The sequence below is a fragment of the Wolffia australiana genome, chromosome 9, assembly GCF_029677425.1.
Source record: "Wolffia australiana isolate 7733 chromosome 9, ASM2967742v1".
In the NCBI taxonomy this organism is placed as follows: Eukaryota; Viridiplantae; Streptophyta; class Magnoliopsida; order Alismatales; family Araceae; genus Wolffia; species Wolffia australiana.
Window position 1 is genome coordinate 11519004 of NC_135843.1, and position 17131 is coordinate 11536134.

Genomic DNA, 17131 nt, shown 5'->3' on the forward strand with positions numbered 1-17131 from the left:
CAAGGATGATGTGACATGCATTCATATCCACAACATCACATTGCACCTCATCCACATATCTCCCGCCAATGAAAAACTTCACCAGACAAGTCTAGTTGACTTTGGTGCCAATATCATTATGTATCCAACCAATCTCATAAAGTTGCGCATGGGGCTCTGTCTTCAAGGCTAGCTTCTTCACCATGTTGAGAGAAACAATATTTTTACTACCCCCTCCATCAATGATGACATCGCATTCCTTATCGTTGACGGTGCACCAAGTGCGAAAAATGTTACGTTGTTGAGGGTGCTCTTCCTTTCTTGGGGTAAACATGAGCCCTCTCACCACAAGGGATAAAGCTTCACTGCAGTGGCTCTCCATGACGTTTTCTTCAAAATCTTCATTTTTTCTCCCAGCTCCTCGTCTTCATCATCATTTGCATTTACAAAATTTGTCACCTTTCGAGTAGGACAAACATTAGATTTGTGTCCTTCATTGCACCGATAACACTTCACCACAATATTTGGCGTATATGGGTTCTTGGTAGTTGAGCTCCTCCCTAGATACCGAGCCACTCGCCCTTGGGGTGAAGGAGTTAGACCGCCCATTGTATGGTTGGTTTTCTCCACCATGCCTGACACCATCTTGCAATGGAGAAGGTCCACTTTGCATTGTGCTAGATTTTGGCCTTCATCTGGGGTATCACCTTGACATCCTTTGACAATGATGTTGGAACGATATACTTTCTCTGATACCACTTGACGCAGCCTTAGTATACAAACAGTGCAAGAACAGGACTTGAATCCACAAGCCTTGCTCTACTCGAAGGAGCCAAGTCCTGAATCCACAGGACTAGCTTCTCTAACCTTTGAGTCTACAAGGGGTTATTCTTGAATCCACAAACACTAATGCACTCTCTAGCAAAGAGAACACTTAGAGGGAAGAAACAATAGTTTCAACAAAACAATAGACTTCAATAATACTCATTCAGGGGTACATGGGGGCCTTGTATTGGCCATAACAAGTGCAAGGTCGTCCATAATGACTGTACCAATGAAATGACAAGTCAAAACATTGAGAAAAACAAATTTGACAAGCTAAAAGAGAGGATAAGCAGCCTAACAGGCCTGAGAAGAGATATCCTGCAGATTTAGGGACCTGTAGAAACTCTCAAGAGATATTTGTGTGGCTCAAGAAGATCTTGATGGGACAAAAGAGAAGATAGACAGCTCTGACAAGTTAGAGCAAAGATCATGGCAGAAGAAGAATCTGTCAGAGGATTGTGTTAGGTATGAATCTGTCAGAAGATCCTGTCAGAGAAATCCTGTCAGAGAAAATCCGGTCAGAGGATCCTGTCAGAGGATTTTGAGGGGCTCTAGGTAAATTTCTACAGATCTTGTCAGTTCTAGAAGAATCTCCTTCTTGGGCGACAAGTTGCTAATGAGCTTCAGAAAATGGGCTTTTGGGCTACATCATTTTCCTTGAGTAGTTCCCCTTGAGTACATTTTGCACTTCCCTTAGGAGGAGCAATCTAACCTGTCATAGAATTTGCGGGAAGATCCTTCCGGAGGGGCACAGGTCCCAATCTGGCCTATTGTCATTTGGTTTTCTCCTATTCTTCTATCTTTTCTGGTAACCCCATCTCTTTTTCCCCTGTTTCATTTTGTTGATATGATTATTACGTTTCTTTATTTTTCTTTCTCCTGTTAGCCCATTAAGGGCCCTATCTCTAGTCAGCCCATTAGGGCTCCCTATAAAACCCTGTAATCTCTTTCATTTCATTATTAAGAAGTATTGTTTTCTTGTTCACATGGTATCAGAGCCCTAACCCTAACCCTAATCTGGGTTTCCTGGGCTTGACCTTGCGCTCCGATCTCTGGCGGTTCTCACGACCGCCTGATCTCGCTCGGTCCATCGCCGTCGCTGTATCCTGCACCGGGGTCGCGTGCAGCAGTTCGCCACGCCCAGCAGCCAGCCGCCGCCACAGCAACCGCTGCCGTGCGCAGCTGCCAGCGCGCCGCGGTCGCGCCCGCGCGCAGCCTCCCTTGCGCAGGCAACCAGCGCCGCGCGCTGCCGCCGCGCAGCCGCTCGGCGTGAGCAGCCGCCCGCCGCGCAGCAGCCAGCCTCGCACAGCCGCTGCCGGTCCGCATCGACCTGCCTCGGTCCGTGCGCGAGCCGCATCCGCCGCGCCGTGTATCTGCCTCGGCCGAGCCATCAGCTCTGCAGATCCCACCGCCGTACAGTTGTTTCTTGTGGCTGGTTCAGCACCTTCTGACTGTGATCTACTCTGATTGAGCCACCGGATTCTACAATGACGAATCCGGTTGCTGCTGATTCGCCAGAAGCCCAGACCTCTCATTACGCCAGACTCGACGCCGTATCTACGCCACATGCAGCTGCAGTGCCTCTTGAGCCCGGAATTGGTCGCCTCTCCTGGGCCATTCTCTCTGCCTAGGATGCCTCCGGATGGTATGTTTACTGGATTTAATCTTCTGCAATGGCGCCAGTACGTCCAGATCACTTTAAAGGGGGGTCTCATGCGCCATCTTCTAGAAGACGGACCTCCCCGAACCGATCCCAAGTATTATGACTGGCTGGACGTTGAGGGGGTATTTCATCGCTGGCTCTTGGACAGTATTTCACCCAGTGTTAAAGGTGAATTCCTGTCTCTAGAGTCGGCTCGGGCGGTCTGGGAAGCGGCACTCGAGAGCCACTCCAAGAAGCACAACATTGCGACTTTGTACGAATTGGTGCATCGGGCCGCCAACCTGCGTCAAGGAGACCGGTCTATCATGGAGTACAGTACGGAGCTCATTTCGTTGTGGAATGAGATTGACCACTACATGCCGCCCGACCCTCATTCGGTGGACCGCAAATATACTCTTCAACTTCGGGATTTCCAGTTTCTTATGGGACTGAACCCGGAATATGAAGCGGTACGGGCTCAGCTTATACATCGGGAGACTGGTCCTACCTTCAAGGATGCGCTCCGCAGTGTGAGGGTTGAAGAATCTCGCTTTCAGCAGGCCCAGAACTCGCTTCGCACTTGTAGCTCAGTCCTCTTCGCTCGCGCCCATCGGCGACTACACCACCCAGTTCTTTGCCGCGTGGTCAGACTGCTCGGACGGAGGATTCTCCGGCGGGTGATCCTTCGCTGTTTTGCAATTACTGCAAGAAGCGAGGTCACTCTAAGGAGACGTGCTACAAGCTTCAACGGAAACGCATGCAGCAGAGTAACCTTGCATCGCCGCACCTGCTGCCGTCCCATGCCTACTCGGGTCAAGTACCTATGCCATATGGTCTTCTCCCGCCTCGCCCGCCAGCTTTACTCCGAAGAAATGGAACGTCACGCCAATTGCTGGATCCTCCAGTCGTGGGATCATGCTCCTTGGCCCACGCAAGTATGTCCACCGGTCTTCCTACACCTCCATCCCCTTCTGGCCATTCTCCTTTCTCTTCTACTTGGCTCCTTGATTCCGGTGCCACCGCCCACATGACTCCTAATCCAAGAGCCTTTGTGACTTATGAACCCGTCCCTGGATCCTCCAAAGTCAAAACAGCCTCCGCGATCTTCTCACCGTGGCGGGTATTGGACGTGGTGGCTATTTCCTCTTCTATGCATCTACCTAAAGTTCTTCATGTTCCACATCTTACTCATCATCTTCTCCTTATCTAGCCTTGTTCGCGATTTGAACCAAGACCTTACATTCTCTCCTACTTCATGTTTTTATCGTGATAAGGTGTCGGGAGGACGATTTCCATTGCTGAGGAGCATGAGGGGCTCTATCTTGTTCGACCTCGCTTGACTTCTTTTGCTGTTGCTGCTGCGGCAGTTTCCTTCGACTTCCCACGAGCGCCAGGTCTCTTCATCGACGCCTCGGCCATCCTTCTTTGCTACTCTTTATCGTCTTTTCCCCAAACTTTTTCAAGGCCATTCTGTGGACCGTTTTGTTGGTAATGCTTGTCGAATTGCGAAACATCATCGCACTACGTATCCTATCTCTTCCTCTCATTCTTTGACCCCATTCTCCCTTATTCACACCAATGTGTGGGGACCATCCCCTATTCACAGCACTTCCGGCTCTCGATGGCTATGCATCTTCATTGACGATGCAACTCGTTTCACGTGGGCATATTTCTTAAAGAACAAATCGGAGATATCACGTGTCATTCCTCAATTCTACTCACTTGTCCAGACTCAATTTTCTACATCGATTCGTCGCTTCCGCTCCGACAATGCTAAAGACTACGTTAACACTTCGTTAAGCACTTTCTTTCGAGACAAAGGCATTATCCATGAAACCTCTTGCCCTTATACACCCCAGCAAAATGGCGTTGCCGAAAGAAAATTCCGCCACATCTTTGACACTTGGAGCCTTCTCTTCCATATGCATGTGCCCAAGTATTTTTGGGGGGAAGCCGTCTACACCGCCATCCATCTCCTCAACCGCCTTCTGTCTCGAGTGCTTGACTATTCCACTCCTATTGACCGTCTTCAGCATGTCTTTCCCACTCTCTCTCTCCGAACTAATCTCACCCCTCGTGTATTTGGATGTGTCTGCTATGCGCCTAACCATCAACTTGGTCGTGATAAACTGGATCCTCGTGCTATCAAATGTGTGTTTGTTGGTTATTCTTCCACCCAAAAAGGGTATTTATGCTATCATCCACCCTCTTGTCGGTTTGTCGTCACCAAAGATGCCACGTTTGATGAATTTCTTCCCTACTATTCCTCCTCTTCTCCAGAACCACCATCGTCCACATCTCCATCCGATCCACTTGAATTCCTAATTCTTCCTCCACCATCTCCTCCGTCATCCGTCTCTAGTCCTCTTCGCCGCCCCGACAGAAGTGTCTCCTCCTGTTGCTCCTCCAGAGATTGTGCCTCCCGACCCGCCTCCGGCCGCTGCCTCAGTCCCTCCTGTGGAGACTCCTCCTGTCCCTGCTGCTGAATTCCCTCTTCTGCCGAAACTTCTTCGATTCCACCGCTTCCTATACGCCGCTGCCCGCCTGAAAACGCTACGGTATTACTCTTGCTCGCCGAAAACCTCGGTTGCTTCTTCTTCTCCAGCTGTCCCGCCTCCTCTTCCTCCACCCTCCAGAAACCTCCTCATTAGCCGTGCTGCCTCGCCTCGTTCTTCTCCTCTCTATCCATTAGAGGCATCCATCTCATCTCACCGCCTCTCACCATCCTATCATGCCCTTCTCACCTCACTTGATGCCACTTCCCTTCCAAAGACGGTGGACATTGCCCTTCGCTTTCCGCATTGGCGCCAGGCTATGGCGGAGGAGCTTCATGCTCTTGCTCAAAATGAGACGGGGATCTGGTTCCTCTACCGGCCGAAGCATCTAGTGGGTAGCCGTTGGGTGTATGCTGTGAAGCATAATTCGACGGTTCTATTGAGAGGCACAAAGCCCGGTTGTGGCGCAAGGGTTTACTCAGAAGCATGGCATTGATTATCAGGAGACATTTTCCCCGCCGCCAAGCTGAATACGGTGCGGATCTTATTGGCCCTTGCTGCGGATCGTGGCTGGATTTTGCAGCAATATGATGTGAAGAACGCTTTTCTGCATGGTGATTTGACTGAGGAGATCTACATGGCATTACCTCCTGGCTACACTTCCTTAGTGCCGTTGTCTCCAAAGTCTGTTGTCTGTCGCCTGAAGAAAGCACTATATGGCTTGAAGCAATCTCCTCGAGCGTGGTTTGGTCGTTTCACGATGGCCATGAAGCGCCGTGGATACCGTCAGTGTAATGGAGATCACACCCTCTTCTACCGCCATTCCACGTCAGGGGGAGTCGCTATTCTTCTTGTGTACGTGGATGACATCATTCTTACGGGTGATGATACGGCGACCATTACGGAGCTGGCTATGTATCTTTCGTCAGAATTTGCTATTCGCCATCTTGGCCCGTTGAGGTACTTTCTTGGTATAGAGGTGGCATATTCTTCGAGCGGGATCTTTATTTGTCAGAGAAAGTATACGGTGGACCTTCTCTGTGAGCTTGGAAAGGAGGACTCCAAGCCTGCTTCGACACCGATTGATGCGAACCGACTTGGTGCCGATGCGGATGAGGAACTTGCTGAGCCTGGACCATATAGAAGACTTGTGGGCAAACTGATTTATCTCACCCACACTCGTCCGGACATTGCATATTCAGTGGGTGTTCTGAGTCAGTTTATGCAGACTCCTCGCAGGAGCCATTTTCATGTTGCTCATCGTCTCCTCCGTTTCCTGAAGGGCACCATTGGCCGTGGACTATTGTTTCGTCGCCATACCGGCCTGCGTCTCGAAGTCTACACCGACGCAGATTATGCTGGCTCTGTGGTTGATCGTCGGTCCACATCTGGATATTGCACCTTCTTGGGCGGCAATCTGATTACTTGGAGGAGCAAGAAGCAGAAAGTGGTCTCCCGATCAAGTGCTGAAGCGGAGTTCCGTGCCCTTGCGCATGGTCTGTGTGAAGCACTTTGGATTACCCAGCTTCTTCGTGAGCTATGGTGTCCAGTTATCTCCCCTGTCCAGCTGTTCTGCGACAACAAATCGGCAATTAGCATTGCTCATGACCCCGTTCAGCATGATCGTACAAAGCACATTGAGATCGATCGCCATTTCATCAAAGAGAAGCTTGAATCGGGAGATTTTTGCACGCCATATGTTCCGTCCGCTGAACAACTTGCAGATATCTTCACCAAAGGGCTTCATGCCCCTAGGTTTGAGGAGCTCTGTTCCAAGCTGGGTGTGGAAAACATCCACGCTCCAGCTTGAGGGGGAGTGTTGATATGATTATTAGGTTTCTTTATTTTTCTCTCTCCTGTTAGCCCATTAAGGGCCCTATCTCTAGTCAGCCCATTAGGGCTCCCTATAAAACCCTGTAATCTATTTCATTTCATTATTAAGAAGTATTGTTTTCTTGTTCACACATTTATACCCGTTTTTAAGTCAGAGACCATATTGCACAAAGTCTTTCTTTCTTCTACCTTTTTTTGGTGCCCCCATCTTGATGTCTGGATGTTGTTCTTTCACGATCTTGTCTGAAGAGAGGAATCATATGTGTTGGTGGAAGATAGTCCTTTTATGTTTTTCTGCTGTATTTTCTACTGTAACCAAAACTAATTTTATTTGCGTTTGTATCCTTAAAGCATTTCACTATTTGAACGTATGACTCTTGGATCGTGTATCAATTGGATATTGGATCCAAGATCCTCTTTTATAAGTGGAGGCTTTCTCAAGTAATAAAATAGTTGTTTTTTGAGTTATTTCCTGATGTTTCCTCCTCGGGCTGTTTTGTTGTATCAAGTCCTGCTGCATCTCTGCTGTGAACAACACCTGTGCTCTTCCTGGCTTGAATATCCTATCTCCTTCTCTTTTTCCTTCAATATGACACCCATAGTGAAAACCATTAGCAACTCTATTTTGGGGTCCCAAGCTAGCTGTCGGGAGATTCAGGGTCCATCAAAATATGGTCAGAAGAGTGAAATTACATGTAGTAAAAGTTATATGAAGTCATGAGAAGGTAGATGGGCATGACATATGAACTCTCTTTAAAAAAATTGAATAAAAAATAAAGAAAGGGAGATATTCCTTCGAGCTTCATTGAGGAAATGTTGAGCCTCTCTAATATGCACCATCATCTTTTGAATAGTGCAGCTCCATCAACTTCTAATGTGCCCAGGTGTCTTTCATTTTTCAGGTTGTTTGCAGAAATATGAGAGCAGAGACATTTGCATAAGCTCTATTGCTATTTATCCAGTCAAATCTTGTGCTGGATTCAGTGTTGATCGCTGGCCCCTGTGCTCTACTGGTTTGTTGATTCCAATTTTAAACTGAATCCTGTGATATTTTTCTAGAAATGTTCAGGCCATTGACAAAAGAATTTTTCTCTATATTCGAAGAAGCTTAAATTTATAGGTCAAATAATGCGTACTCGGTTGTATGCTACCAAACTGTTATAATTATTTTATCTTCATCCACTTATTTCTTTGTCTATTAAGGAATCCTATTATGTCGTCATATATAGATCCGCAGAATGGAGCCATTAGCTAGATAAGTTTGTTCCTAGACCTTCATACAGAACATATGAGCCATTACAAGATCATGCACATGATGCAATTTACCCTTTCACAATTATCTCTATATTCTGGATGCTTTGTAGAAATTGCTTTCCATTATATTCTGACATTTCCTAATTAACATCATGTAATGTCCAAAACTCTAACTCATATTGAACAGCCAGAATCTTTCCCATCATTTGCTTATGCATGAGGATGGGTATATTTGTTTTCAGTTTCTTTTTATTGCAATTTAACAGGTCTTAGATATGATCGAGAGTGGCTTATTAAATCTCCAAGGGGCGAAGTCCTCACTCAAAAGAAGGTTAGCCTTGGTTATTGTATAAAGTTGTCTCAGTCTAAACAAGCTGGTGCCTGAAACTCATGTTGTTTTACCTGATAGCTACCAGTCATTTTCCCTTAAATGTTATACTTAGTATTCAAATTACCTCATTTATTGATTAAATTCTCATGTTATTGTTGACATCAATGTGATTAGGCCTCAGTTGGTGCGTTTTGAGTGATTTTAGGGTGCAAAGCTGAAGGTCAAACTAATCCAAGCATCTGGAATCAATATCAGAATTAGACTAACATTCCAAATTTTAGTTCTCTGTTGGAAAGCAAACCTTTTATTTTGGATATTCAAGTTTTTTGCACGAACCTTGTTATTTTTCTTGTGATTGCTCATTTTCAGGTTCTAGAAATGTCCAAAGTTTCAACTTTTATTGACCTGAATCAGAAGATGTTAATATTAGAATCTCCAAATTGTGTGGACAAATTGCAAATACCTCTCGAGCCTACAGATGGGGATAGCCAGCGTGGGGAGCTTGATGTTTACGGTCAGAGGTGCAGAAAATTAGTTTATTTTCATTTGCCTTTTTTGATGGATACTAAATTCATATCATTCCAAACATAACTTTTTTTTGAAATATATTTTAAACAATGGAAATAGGTTTGGAGTCCAGGAATATGGAAACAAGGTTAACCAGTGGCTCTCTCTGGCTATTTCCCGCCCTTGTTTCCTAATAAGACGTGATTTCAAATTCAAAGATCCCATGAACAAGGAGATCACAGAAGCTGCATGCAGAGATGCAACGCAAGAACTTAATTTTGTCAATGAAGCTCAACTTCTCTTAATATCTTCAGACAGCATTGGGGACCTGAACAACAGGATAAAATTAAGTATGTTGTTCATCGAAACTATTTTTTTCTGACCTGATGATTAATTTTCAACCTCTTGGATGACAATTTATTCAATTTTAATGTCCATTGTCAACTTAGTCTCTGCATTTGAATACTTCTATTTTTTTGTAAAAGAGAGTCTAAAATGCTGATGGAGGCTATGGTAAGCATAATTTCTTAAATTGTGGTTGGTGATAGACGTGAATTTATTTCCGTTAAATGATAAAGATGTCTACTTATTCAAGTTGTACCTATGTGTATAATAATACTGTTAATTTCGTTTCAACACTGCTCACAATGCATCTCTTTCTTCACTGGTTCTTAGGGATAACTTTTACTACAAATTGAAACAATGTAAAAATATTGTTTCCGTTTGAATCCAAATTGTTTCTACCTTCGTCAAATGCTTCTAAATCTTCCAAATCTTCCAAATCCAAACGACAAGGTTCTTGATTTAAGGTTTAATTGTATTGAATAATTTATATTTTTTGGTTGACATACACAAATTTTGGTTTTCACCATGGTTGCGTTTAAAATATCATACTAGAAAATGGAAAACACTGCTCATTCTTCCAAGGACTTATCAGAGGAGGAAAATGATGAGAAACGTCACATGTGCACATCACTGAAGCATGTGTGGGATTTGAATAAAGAAGAGGTGGGGCAAAGACTATATATATAAATAAGAGGTCTCTCGTTCAAGAAGGGGAATTCCCTCAGAAGAACCAGAATCGCAGGAGGGATTGCCCAGCTGTTGAGATCCTCCCTGCTGGACAAGTAAAGCTGATTTGACCTAGTTTTTTCCTTTCCCATCTCCTTCTTTTCATACCATCTCTCTGCACATTCTCTCTGTTCTTCAATCATTTTTCTATTTTAAAATATCGGAGTATTTCGTTGGAGGCTCATCTTGGAGTCTTCTGCATCTCTCTCAGAGTCAGAGGCCATTATCAGAATGCAACTTCACAAATGTATCTAAGTTTCCCTGAATTCACAAGATGCAACTAATCATCAAATACTTATGCATACCTTATCTTCAGATATCAGGTATATCAAGCGTAACTTATCTTAGTTGTGCCAAATGATGTGCACGAAATGATCTTGGTTATCTTTATCGAATGTTTCACTTCTTATTACTGCTTCCAAATGAACAAAAATTTCATGTATGGGCTTGTTTAAGAATTAAGGTTGCATTATCTATTTTTATGGGGTTATCTTTTACTAGATGTGATGTGTCAATATGAAAAATCTACATGTATTCATTTCCTTGAATCCAACTATATTTACAGAATGCATGGATGAGAAGAATGGAATAACAGACAATGTAAGTAAAGTTGACTCTGCCAGGTTCCGGCCAAATCTGGTCATCTCCAGAGCCCAACCCTATGCGGAAGATACCTGGAGGAGTCTTCAGATTGGCACAGCTCATTTCACTGTACGGTTTCCTTCTAATACGAAATTCACCTGAAAAAAGAAAACCCTTTTGTTATTCATTCGCATCCTGACAACTTTTTTCCCATTATTGGATATTTTATGAATCATGGAAGGATAAGTATCGCTGTTATAAATTTTTGGATAATTATGAGTGTCAGAGTCCGTAGTTATTAATATTTGTATCAATTGGCATATTATTCCTGATGTTAGTGTTGAAATGTCTTGTGAAATAAATGGGAAAATTGTACAATCGAAATAGTTTTATCTAATATTTTTCTAATTCACTCCCATCAGGTTAATTTTTTTTTATTAGTGGATGTCTTTTTTATGTGTTAACTTCCCTCACGTTCCTTAAACGTGCTTGCGCATCAGATCGTGAGGAAGAAAGGTGAAGAAAAAGGACACAGGTTGGAAAATATAAGACAGCTGGGTTTCCACTTACTCCGAGAGATGTATACAGAGTCGCATTAGGCTGGGTTAGTCATGACCCATTTCAATGTTCCAATGGCTAACTCAACGGTTAAATGACCCTCAACTGTGTCTATCAATGATGCTATTGTGCTATGCGATAGCATTAGGAATCTTGAGATAATCAATAGTTGTATTATAATTTTTTGGATAATGATGGGTGTCAGCTTTTGTACTTCTAGTAATTTCAGTACCAGTATGCCCTAGTCCAAGTACTTTTCACAATATATTTATAAAGAAACTGGAGAGTTCTAAAATCAATTTTTTCTATCCAAATTTGTTTCTCTATTCATTTCTATCCAATCAAAAATTGATTTTCTATTAATTTTTTTTGTTTTTTATCATTCGAGAGAGAACAAATTTTTATTGCAAGTTTTTGGATAACTATTGTCGGCATAGATAGTTTTCCTTAAACAACAAAGGAGAATTATACTGTAAAAATATTGATTTCCAAAAAAAAATCTCTTACTTTTTTTTATCGCTGGATTTTCTTTATAGATAGTGAGAGGTTAAATATCTTAACCCTAAATATTTGGACAATCGTGGTGTACTGATATGCATATCAGTTGTATTATTGTCAATATTTTTTCGAATACAAAAAAAGAGAATTTTGTGGGGAGAATATTTTGTCTAATTTTTTTGCCCATATATAAAATATTCTTCTCCAAGATAACACTATGGGTAATGTTTGGGAGCAGTAACTTCTGTTAGTGACCAATATCTTCTTATATATTAACAATCTGTTCTAATTTAATGGCAGTCTCTTGGCGGCTGCAACCGGTGCCAAATGATCAACCTCGACCCAGTGTCAGGAAAATCAAGGGAGCCCTTGGCCACTTTAGCATCATTTAGAAGACGGCGGGTAAATGATACAATCGACAGCTCAATTCCTTTTCGATCTTTGGAGTAAAAGTTCCTGTTTGATCCATGAGAATCATATCAGCACACAAGGCCCAGTTCATCATATTTATAATAATTATACAGAGTTAAAAGTTTTCCATACGTACCACTGTACTGTAGAAACCAACTAATAAATAGGCGATGCCTTTCATTTCTCGTGTTTGAAAATATATTGACACCAGCAATACAAGTGATCTAATTTTCATTTCACTGTAGTTTGCAGACTAATGCCGGTGAGTCCCCTTTTTACATATGCAGGGACAGATACTCTTTGGCATTCTGTTGAGATACGAGGAGGCTCAGAGTAAAACTTCAGAAAAGATTGATGACGAAATCTGGATTCAAGTTGGCCAAGCAGTTTACCCTCATGCAGAATAATAAGATCACCGACTTCGTCAATGTGTATCCGGAATCAATATGGTCAGCATCTTAAAATCGATCTAAACTTGTATTTTTTGTCCCTTTTTCATCTTCGACTTCTTGATTATATTTATTGATCCTTTATTTTCAGCATCTTCGAGGATCACATAAAAAGGAAATGGAGATCGTGTTTTGAGAAACAGGTCGATGTGCTGGAAAATCTCTCTCCTAGAGACCGATTTTAAGATGCTGACCATATTGTATGATGCCATATTCATTTTCTTAAATTAAATTTTCTTATCTTTTCAATAAAACCAAGGAATACATAGGGTAAGTTAGGGTTCTGGTATGATCTCCAACCCTTCTATGAGTAATTTTGTCCTTTCAGCCGGCTAAGCCCAGTCAGGTCTTTTACCTTTATGTTAGTTTCCCTATTTAAATAGATGTAGCATGAATAAGCCAATAATTGAGAGGGAAGGCAATGGTTCCATAGGAATCAGAAAGAAGCTGAACTCGCGTAAGCCATTTTAGGGTTCATTACATGATATTTACAGAGAGGAGAGAGAATCCAAAAATGAGCCAATGCTATAAGATATAAGATAGAGTCATTGCCTTTCACAGATTCCTTGATTTTATAAAATAAATTCATTCAACATAGCCCTCCATTTGGGAAGGCAACCAAGAAAGAAGATCACCTGCCTCCCTGTGATCTCCTCACCAGATCTTCGGCTGACTTGATTTACAATCGATCTGGTACTATCGACTGCTACGAAACGAACATCAAAATGAAACAAGAGAGAAGGTTCAAATTCATTTTCAGGTGTCAAAGACAATCTACGCCAAGAAACACATGTTTCTGCCTCTCCAAATGGATGATAAAGTCAACCCCACATTTTGGTTACCCCTTTCTCTAGTGCCTTAGTTCCCATTGAAGTGTTAGCCTTTGATTCGTGGAAAAAATATCAAGGTGCTTTGGAATTGTTTTCTTGAAAAAATATATCAAATGAGTTGAAATTCAACAGATGCTTTTGACTTCTTGAAACTGATTCCTCGCCCCCTGTTTTCCCCCTCGCATTTTTAGGAAAGAGATACAAATTGAGTTTCATGATCAAAGCCGATGATCGTAAGCTATGGTCCTCCATCACAAGGTCGAATGAAACTATTCATGGAATCATGTGCTGTGTGAAATATAGATCTTAACCATTCTTAACTGAGACTCAGGTTAAGCTACATTTGGAACGGTGGAGTTAGGAGTAAAGTACCCCAAGATGTTTCGTGGGCATGGAAAAACAAGTAATGAAGATTCAAATAAAGAGAAAGGTTTGAGTTTATGAGTGGACGCACGACTTTAGGAACAGAAGCATCCTAAACTGGGTCAAATAATTTCATAGAAGAAAAGAGAAACAAATATGTTCATATTTGTTATATTTCTAACTTGTTCCAGTTTAGGTTTAATTGGAAAGCTAGGACCAAAATCAGACAAATAAAATTGGTTCACCAAAAAAACCCAATTTGATGGTGTCAATTAGGTTTGATCTGACCAAATTTTGGAAGGATCGTGATGTGCTCCATTCACAAATCCTACTTTTATCTTTGGTGATTTCCTCCCTTTTTGGATCACTGGAGAGCTCATCTCTGATTTTGATCCTAAGTTGTATCAGATCAATCCCTCCTCTGCTCTCTCAGAAAACATTTTCCTTGGTAGAAACCTAGATCAAGGTTCAAACCAGATTATTTTACCTTTGTAGTTAATGAGCTTCTTATGTGTTGGAGTCATGACTTTATAAACTAATGTACATTATTGGAAGCATGTTACTCCAATATATAAAAATTCATTTACTTAAGTGAGAAAAGATGGCTTCCCTTTCTCTATAACTATACATTTTAATCATCCCTGTCTCCCACTTGCTCTCTATCAGTCTCTTTTAAGATGAAAAAGGAAAAGAGAAGACAACTCAGTTGTTTGATCTGATTCTAACCCATTCAAAGAGAAAGTATGCTGGTTTATTTAAATTAAATGTATCTACGAATGCAATTGTGAGTTGTATGGTTTCATGAATTTTCCTGACTGATCATTGATATATTCTTCATATACTCAATACAGTATAACTCAGAGTATATATTTATGATAATTATTCTGCACTAGAGATTGAGAATACAAACCCATGTTCATGCTTTAGAATACAAGCCCATGTTTTGCAATCATGATGATGATGAATTTTCCATTGACATTGCTGTCTTTGAGACTCAAGTTAACAAGAATAATGTTTAGTGGTGAACTCTATATTAAAAAATTACATCTTCCTTCCTGTGGCATCACCATTGCAATTTGTCTCATCATAGGATGTCAATGCCAATGCCAAGTTGTCGTTCTCATCCACGACAATGGCAAGTTGAGTCATCATTGTCCTCATCATCTTGCATGACGATTAATGACAATGACAACCACAATTTCTCATCATCCTTGCCAATGTCGTCAAGTTGCCTTTGATGATGACCATAACATTGTCAAAAATTCTCTTAAAGTTTAGAAGATGGATGTGATATGATCCCTAGCCGTCTTGAGGGGCAGTTTTGTCTTTTAATCATTAAGGGCATTTAGACCCCTCTTCTTACATGTTTCCTTTAAATAGCATTGCCCTCCCTTTAGGAGCGCAGACTGGAAGTTATCATATTTGGCTATTCGTATCTCTCCTCTCCTCTTGTCTTACGCCCCAGCTCTATCTCCCCTACGATCCCCGTCCTCGTGATCGCCTCTACCTCACCGCATCTTCAGGTGGATCATCCTCGGCTGATCCCTACCCCTTTGCTCGGCCTCTCCCCGATCATTCAAGTTCTTCCCTTCCTCCCCTGGAACCTCTCTCCTGTTTCTTACACTCATTTATCTGTAAATGTTAGGACGTAGTCAATTAATCAAGAGTATCCAAATCTAGTTCGAAGGTCTGATTCGATCTCAACCCGGGATTGTATCAGGATGGCATGACCCACGATGACTGTGACAATGATGATGATGATGATGATGATGACGAGGTTGATATCAACATCCGCTGCTGTTGAGGATGTCACTGGCAAAGTGTCAACCGAAAGACAAGAGAGCATTTTCAAGCCCTGTTGTCATGACTCAAAACATCAACCGAAAGACGAGAACAATACGACTTAGTCGATCAGTCAAGCATATCCAAATCTAGTTTGAAGGTCCAAAGTACAACATGGGACCGATTCGATCTCGAGCCGGGATCGTATCAGGATGGCATGACCCATGATGACTGTGACAATGATGATGATGATGATGATGACGAGATTGATGTCAACATCCGTTGCTGTTGATGATGTCATTGGCAAAGTGAAAGACAAGAGAGCATTTTTCAAGCCAAGTTGTCATGACTCAAAACATGGGTTCCAGTGAGCTCTTCCCAGCCTCCTTCCTTGCACGGTTGCTCTCCATGTCGGCCCTCGCCTGCCCAGCATCCTCCCACCTTCCTGATTCAGCCAAAGTGTTGGCCATGATCACATACCTTCCCCCATCCTGAGGCTCCATGGCGACCAGGCGCCGCCCCACGCGCGCCGCCACCGCGCCATCGCCGTGGGCCCGGCACCCAGCCATGACTGCCCCCCACTGCGCTGCCTCCGCCGCCATCGGCATCGTCCTCACCACCTCCTCCGCCTCCTCCACCAGCCCAGCTCTTGACAGCATATCAGCAAAGCACCCATAATGCTCCCTCCGCCTCTCCACCCCAAGCTCGTCCATGGCCGCAAACGCCGCCCTCCCCTCCTCCACCAGCCCTGCATGGCTGCATGCACGCAACACGGCGACGAAGGTCGACTCATTCGGCGCCGCCCCCGCCGCCTTCATCTCATGGAAGAGCCGCAGCGCCTGCGCGCCGCGCCCATGCAGGGCCAGCCCATTGATCATGGCATTGTACAGCACCACGTCTCGGCCGGCGCCGCCGGCCGCGTCGAAGACGCGCGCCGCCTCGTCCAGGCAGCCGCACTTGACATACATGTCCACGAGTGCCGCGGCGAGGCGGGCGGAGCGCAGGCCGCCGGCAAGGCGATGGAGGCGGCGGCCGAGGCCGAGCTCGCCGAGGTTGGCGCAGGCCTTGAGCACACTCACTAGAATTACGACGTCGAGGACGAAGCAGGCAGTCCTCTCCATCTCCAAGAACAAGGCCAGAGCCTGCGCATGCTCGCTGGAGTTGGTACAGGCAGCGATGGCGGCGGTCCAGGAGACCAGATTCCGGGCCGGGGCGCGGCGGAAGAGCTGAATTGCGCGCCGGGCATCGCCAATTCGGCCGTACCCGGCTATCATGGTGTTCCAGGGGATGGGGTCGTGGGTCAGGGGCATTTCATCGAACAGGTGGTGGGCATGGGGGAGGAGAGAGAGACGGCAGTACATGGAGATGAAGGAGTTTCTGACCAGGGGGGAGGAGAGGGCGCCGGACTTGGCGGCCTGGGCGTGGGCGAGATGGGCTTGTGGGGGGGTGGCGGTGAAGGAGAGGGCCTTGGCGAGGAGAGAGAAGGAGGGGAGAGAGGGGGGGTGGGGGGAGGAGCGGAGGAGGAAGAAGAGGCGGAGGAGGGAGGAGGAGGAGGAGGGGAAGCGGAGGAAGAGGTGGAGGAGGGAGAGGGCGCCGGAGGTGATGGAGAGGGCGTGGAGGGCGGGGAGATTGACGGGGAGAAGAGCTGCTTCTGCTCGCTGTTGTTGTTGTTGTTGGTGGTGTTCTTGGTGGTGGTGGTGGAGGAGGGAGAAGAGGGGATG

General features: G+C 44.2%; 2 protein-coding genes across 8 annotated transcripts in view; one reads left to right on the forward strand and one right to left on the reverse strand.

The window, feature by feature from the left end:
* ABA3 (molybdenum cofactor sulfurase (LOS5) (ABA3)) overlaps nucleotides 1–12689 on the forward strand; it is a 50965-nt gene extending 38276 nt beyond the window's left edge. For 4 of the 7 annotated variants that reach the window (XM_078581386.1, XM_078581388.1, XM_078581389.1 and 1 more), the window contains 8 exons: nucleotides 7677–7787; nucleotides 8295–8359; nucleotides 8729–8880; nucleotides 8987–9216; nucleotides 10503–10648; nucleotides 11876–11977; nucleotides 12274–12435; nucleotides 12527–12689. In XM_078581386.1, the coding sequence (XP_078437512.1) occupies nucleotides 7677–7787; nucleotides 8295–8359; nucleotides 8729–8880; nucleotides 8987–9216; nucleotides 10503–10648; nucleotides 11876–11977; nucleotides 12274–12393 (926 nt within the window). In that variant the 3' untranslated portion in view covers nucleotides 12394–12435; nucleotides 12527–12689. The other 3 variants (XR_013582633.1, XR_013582634.1, XR_013582635.1) reach the window with 3 other exon arrangements.
* A 3071-nt stretch (nucleotides 12690–15760) lies between these two features.
* LOC144707398 (pentatricopeptide repeat-containing protein At5g56310-like) lies at nucleotides 15761–16720 on the reverse strand. The gene has a single exon (XM_078580502.1). It carries the CDS (start codon nucleotides 16718–16720, stop codon nucleotides 15761–15763), a length of 960 nt encoding a protein of 319 aa, XP_078436628.1.
* Between the last annotated feature and the right edge of the window lie 411 nt (nucleotides 16721–17131).

What these genes read in the sequence shown, in the direction of transcription:
- LOC144707398 (XM_078580502.1), bottom strand. Translation starts at nt 16,720, where the DNA reads ATGCCCCTGACCCACGACCCCATCCCCTGGAACACCATGATAGCCGGG.